The following is a 6,000-nucleotide window of genomic DNA, read 5'->3' on the forward strand; positions in this document are numbered from 1 at the left end:
CTTGAAAGTCCATTATTATGTGTCTTTAACTTCCTTGTTTCTTTATCTTTTTCACTTGAAAGGAGCTGAAATGTTCATCTTTTTAAGGTTGAATGGAAAGCTTATAATCTAATGCTTTTAATAATACAGCCCAATGGTTTGGTGTAGTAAAATGCTACTGCTGAAAGGGTAAGATACATTTTAGCAAGTGTCTTGCAAGAAATGCGAAGGATGTATGTGTGTCTGGAATGTAACCTCCCCTCCTCCTGGCAGGCTGGTGCTCTCACGATTTGAATTCGAGGAAGTGTCAAGTGGAGAAAACGCCTTGGAGGTTGGAGAGGATGAGGAAGAAGTGTGGTTGTTCTGGAGGGACAGCAACAAGGAGATCCGCAGCAAGAGCATCCGAGAGCTGGCCCAGGACGCCAAGGAGGGGCAGAAGGAGGATCGGGACGTGCTCAGCTACTACAGGTTAACAACAGGCAGCAGAGTTCAGCGTGGGGACGCCCTGGGTGCACAGGGTGTGCTTTGGGAGGAAAGGTCCTGTTTCATGCACACAACAGCCTTCAGAGAGGGAGGGTGAAGTCTCTCAGAAGTGAGAGCTGAAAGCACGCAGTTACTCGTGCTGAGGAGTCCGGTTATTGACATGAGCCGGTTTAAAATGATTTTAAAGAAGTATTTCAGGCTTCAAGTGTGTTGAATTTCCCCAGCACTTTGTGCTTGTGTTTGTGCTGGGTTTCCTGCTGGTGGCTGTTGGGAGAGCCCGTGCCAGTGACCCCAGGGTTCCCTGTGTTCAGGGGGCACTTGGGAACTGCAGGATTTAGGTGTGTAGATGGCTTTGCTTTTGGTTTGCAAGAAGTCACTGCTGTTCTCTGTGCCTCCTGCTTTCCCCCAAGCCCACAGTGGTCCCATAGTTCCCAGCAGCACAAACATGAAGTTGTGTTCGTGCCCCAGGTTGGGTGTGGAGGGTGTGCAGGGCTGCTTTGCACAGCCCAGGCCGTGCTTTGGGCAGGTCTGACACCAGCAATGTTTCCAGATGACTTGACAAGACACCGAGTTCTTGGCATAGTGTAAGGTCAGGTTTCAGCCCAGACCAAATTCCTGTGTCTGGGTTATAAACCCCTGAGAGTCATTTGACAGACTCAATTGTGGCAGCACAGAAAGTACAACTAGATTATTTGTTTTAATAACAATTTTGTTTTGAATTGTCTCTTCCATTGAAATGATTCTTGCAGGAGAATTCCTAATACGTGGTTTTATGTGAGCCTGTTGGAGCTCAGAATGAGACCTCTTAGACACAAGTTTTTTAAATGTATGTGCTTTCAAAACAGGTGTTTTTCTTCAACTTGGCTTTAAATAGAATTGGTAGTGTTAGTTATTACTAGTTAGATATATATATTGGTATAAGAATGGTAGTGTTAATTATTTTTAGTATACGTGATACCTCATAAACATGCTTAAAAGAAGGACTTAGGATATGGTTTGGTCAAATTCCATGAGAAGTACTAAAAGTGAAAGGAGTCTGCTTTCAATTAAATCTTCTTTTCTTTAGGAAGCCTCACACTTGACAGTACTGAGCAGCAGCCCGTGAACACTGCTGAGTGTTGGGCACGGGCTTTATGGCTAAAGGTGAATTATCAGCCTCTTGGTTGTGCATAAGTGAGGTGCCAGTGATCAGCTCATGGACTGAAAAGCTTAGGAATGAAGTGCAGTTTTTCTCTACCAGTTCTCTCACTGAAGAGAGCAGAACTCAGTAGTTGTTTCCTCAGGTACCTGATTTTTAATGACTGGACCCATCTGTCTTGTTGCCTCAGGGAAAAGTGTGGCTTCAGCATCTGTAGGAAGTGTTTGGCCTTACATGGTATTTAGGCTGAGTTGCCTTGAGTGTTGTTTGCATTCTGCTGTAGCTTTCATAAAAAGCATTAATTATTGTTCCCTGGGAGGGTGGGCAGGCCCTGGCACAGGGTGCCCAGAGCAGCTGGGGCTGCCCCTGGATCCCTGGCAGTGCCCAAGGCCAGGCTGGACACTGGGGCTTGGAGCAGCCTGGGACAGTGGAAGGTGTCCCTGCCTGGGGCAGGGGTGGAACTGGGTCACCTTTCAGGTCCCTTCCAGCCCAAACTATTCAGTGATTCTATGATATTTAATCGGCGATTCTATTTTATTTATTCTATGCTGTTTAAGTTATTCTGTTGTTCCACTGTTTGCTAGTGTTTGAGGAGTACTTTATTCTTTCCACAGTAAGGATGAGCTCTATTACTGGATAATATAATATTATTTCTATTAATGCATAGGAGTATATCAGTATACATACTTCATAGTGTATATATATATATAAAGTATACTTTATATGTACTTGTAATGCTTTGTATCTAATATATAAAGTATAGTACATATATTTATCTATGCTTTATGCTACACGGGAAATTAAACCATAAACTTCAAGCTCACCTAAATGAAAGCATATTGTTTTCTTCTATTTTGAAGATACCAGCTGAACCTCTTTGCTCGAATGTGCCTTGACCGCCAGTACTTGGCCATCAACGAGATCTCTGGGCAGCTGGACGTGGACCTGATCCTGCGCTGCATGGCCGACGAGAACCTGCCCTACGACCTGCGTGCCTCCTTCTGCCGCCTCATGCTGCACATGCACGTGGACAGGGACCCCCAGGAGCAGGTGACCCCCGTCAAATACGCCCGCCTCTGGTCCGAGATCCCCTCCGAGATCGCCATCGACGAGTGAGTGCTGCGCTGGGGGGGTTGGGGCAGCACCAGCTCGCTCCCAAATTCGTGCGTTGTTTTTATGCAGTTGTTGTTTGTAGATAAATCAAACACTGCATCATGTGTTCCTGAGAGTTAAATAAGCTCTCTGTGCGGGTGGGGTGAGCTCTGGGTAAGCTCAGGGCTCACCGTGGGACCGTGGAGTGACCTGGATCTGGGCAGGAGGGAGGGGTTGCATCTCTTCCCCTGGCTCGTTTGGTTAGAGGAGAACCATAGAATTGTTAAGCTGGGAAGAGCCCTTCGAGCTCAAGTCCAACATCCACCACTGAGCCATGTCCCCACATGCCACATCCACAACCCTTCAGGGATGGTGGTTCCAGCGCTGCCCTGGGCCCCCTATTCCAGGGTTTAGCCACTGTTTCAGTGAAGATATTTTCACTAAAATCTCTCTAAACCTCCCCAGCTTGAGGCCATGTCCTCTGAGTATGGTCCCCTCAGGGCAGGTTGTCCTTATGGGAGCTCACACCACCAGCAGCAACAAGGGGGAAGATGCTCAAACAAGGACATGTTCCTTAACTTGCAGTGGAAAATCCTCTGGCACAGTGCTGAAAAACCTGCACAAAACCATGCTGGAGCAGGCACCTGGTTTCTTGATCACTTGTATTAAGTCTTTATAATTAATAATTTCAAATTGATAGTACTCAACTGTTCAGAGCTCAGTTTTTTCAGTTGGAGAAAATGAACCCCTGAAATTGATGCTATGTGTTAGGAATTTAAGTCTTGTCAATGTTAATACTGGTGTTCAGTGGTTTCTTGTTATTTCCCTCCTTGCTAGCCTCGTTTTCTCTGCTGAGAGAGATGCAGTAGATAATAAATCAAATTTAAAGGCCAAAATATAAAACCAAACAGTTTCAGCTCTGGCAGAGGCTCACCAGTGATAAGTGATCAAACAGGAAGGAAAAGTATTTCATGGGAGGTGGTGGGATTGTACTTCTCAAAGTCACTGTGCACATACTGAGAAAAAACCCTAGAATTTATATTAAAAATTGATATCTGCTTTGCATATATATTGGTGTTTTATTTGGAGGAGAAATACCATCCCCACTCAGCCTCTCCTGGCCACCCATTCTCCTCAGTGCTGCACATCGCTTGTCATTGTTTCCACTCAAACACTGAGGGTTGCTTTTTCTGTTTTTTGGGACAAAATTATCTTTTTTTTGTTTTCCTCAGACATTTTAAAATAGTACCTAATGAGCATATGGGACAAAACAACAAAAGCCAGGAAATTCTGGTGTCAGTGTCCTGACTCCCTTGTTTGGATAAATTATTTACCAGCCTTTAGCTTTTCTTAGATTTTGACAAACCAATGAAAAATTGTACTGGGGGGAAAAGAGCCCTGTGTATTTGCATGCTAAGTTTTGTTTTGTTTTCTTTTTTGTTTTGTTCTTTTTTTCCCCTCTTCAGCTATGATAGCAGTGGAACTTCCAAAGATGAAATTAAGGAGAGATTTGCACAAACAATGGAATTTGTAGAGGAATATTTAAGAGATGTGGTGTGTCAGAGGTTCCCTTTCTCTGATAAAGAGAAAAATAAACTCACTTTTGAGGTAGTTATCCAGTTCTGATTTTATCCTTTCCTTTTCTTTTATGGAATGTTGGTTATTTTTTCACCAGGTAGTTTGGCAAATAATTAGTGAGTGTAATTAGTGGGTGCTGAGCCTCAGCTGGCTCCTTTTTCCTTGTGCAAGTAACCCCACTGAAGTCTGTGAGTTTGAAATGATGGTTCTTGAAATACAATTAACGAATGTGAGTTTATGTCTGAGGTTTGCAGCAGCCTTGTTTACTCTCTGTGCTCTCAGTGCTATTGCAAAGCCAGGCTTTACTGGAATAAAGATCTCAAAAATTGAACACTGTCTGCACGCACAGAGAGTCTCCAGAGCTTAAAGTGATGTTCACCAAGAGAAAAAGTGTCCTGTGACTTACTGGCCTGTTAAAATAGTCTGGGCAAATAAAATGTAGCAAATCCGTGCAAAAAATAACCATTAATTTAAGAAAAGATGTGATACTCTGTAAAAAATGCAGTTGAGGTAATACACTTCATGTGAGAGGGCTACATTAAATATTTGCCCTATATGTGATATTTTTATGTGGATCTTTATGGGGTGGACTTGTGGGGAAACTTTACAACTTGGAAGTTACAAAGCTCAGCTTTATATGCGATATCTTTTTTGTAAGACAATGATAAAAATTCTCTGTGCCTTCCCTCTAGTCTTGCCCTGTCTTACCTGTTTTATGATGAGACAAATAGAGTCTGGTTTTGTAGCTATAGAATATCAGTTGCAGAGACAGACATTAACTGCAAGCATTGCAGTATTTGTAGGCAAGTATAAAACTTTCTGACGTGATGTAGGACTAGACAGTCTTGCAGAATTCCCAGATATTATGGTAAAATAATGACCCTCAGCCAGGTTCTTGATCTTGTCACTGTGTTAAGACAACTTGACTGTGATAGCAAAATGTTTAGTATTAATCAGGCTTTTTATTGTTATTTTGGTAGGTTGTTAACTTAGCCAGAAATCTGATATATTTTGGTTTCTACAACTTCTGTGACCTCCTCAGACTAACCAAAATCCTCCTTGCTATATTAGACTGTGTGCACATCACTACCATCTTCCCTATTACCAAGATGGCAAAAGGCGAGGAAAGTAAAGGTAAGGCTGGAAGGTGTAGGACAGAAAGTTCTTGGGTGGTTCTAGTTCATCTCAAAGTATCAGTGTGGGGTGGAACAATGAAGTCACACAACATCCTGAGCTGGAAGGGACCCACAGGATCATCCAGTGCAGCTCCTGACCGTGCACAGACACCCCAACAGCCCCACCCTGGGCATCCCTGGCAGCGCTGTCCCAACGCTCCTGGAGCTCTGGCAGCCTCGGGGCCGTGCCCATTCCCTGGGGAGCCTGGGCAGTGCCCAGCACCCTCTGGGGGAAGAACCTTTCCCTGATCTCAGCCTGAGCCTGCCCTGGCCCAGCTCCAGCTGCTCTGTGGGTGCTGTCCCTGCTCACAGAGAGCAGAGATCAAAGCTGCCCCTCGGGAGGAGCTGCAGCCCCTGGGGAGGTCCAACCTCAGTCTCCTCTGCCCCATCTGAACAGACCAAGTGATCTCAGCTGCTCCTCATTATCACTTCTCCTCTAGCCCCTTCTCCATCTTTGTAGCCTCCTTTGGGTGCTCACTAACATCTTCAGATCTTTCTTAGATTTTGGCCACCACAACTGCCTCCAGGACTGGCGGTGAGGGCGCCCCCGTGTGG

The 6,000-nt window shown here is 44.7% G+C and overlaps 1 protein-coding gene across 11 annotated transcripts in view; it reads left to right on the top strand.

The window, feature by feature from the left end:
• Positions 1-6,000, top strand: part of ITPR1 (inositol 1,4,5-trisphosphate receptor type 1) — a 156,815-nt gene that overhangs the window by 59,188 nt on the left and 91,627 nt on the right. For all 11 annotated transcript variants that reach the window (XM_017735227.1, XM_017735229.1, XM_017735230.1 and 8 more), the window contains 4 exons: positions 253-447; positions 2,461-2,712; positions 4,159-4,300; positions 5,251-5,404. In XM_017735227.1, the coding sequence (XP_017590716.1) occupies positions 253-447; positions 2,461-2,712; positions 4,159-4,300; positions 5,251-5,404 (743 nt within the window). The remainder of the gene's footprint in view (positions 1-252; positions 448-2,460; positions 2,713-4,158; positions 4,301-5,250; positions 5,405-6,000) is intronic.

This window comes from Corvus brachyrhynchos, unplaced genomic scaffold (assembly GCF_000691975.1).
Source record: "Corvus brachyrhynchos isolate BGI_N302 unplaced genomic scaffold, ASM69197v1 scaffold95, whole genome shotgun sequence".
In the NCBI taxonomy this organism is placed as follows: domain Eukaryota; kingdom Metazoa; phylum Chordata; class Aves; order Passeriformes; family Corvidae; genus Corvus; species Corvus brachyrhynchos.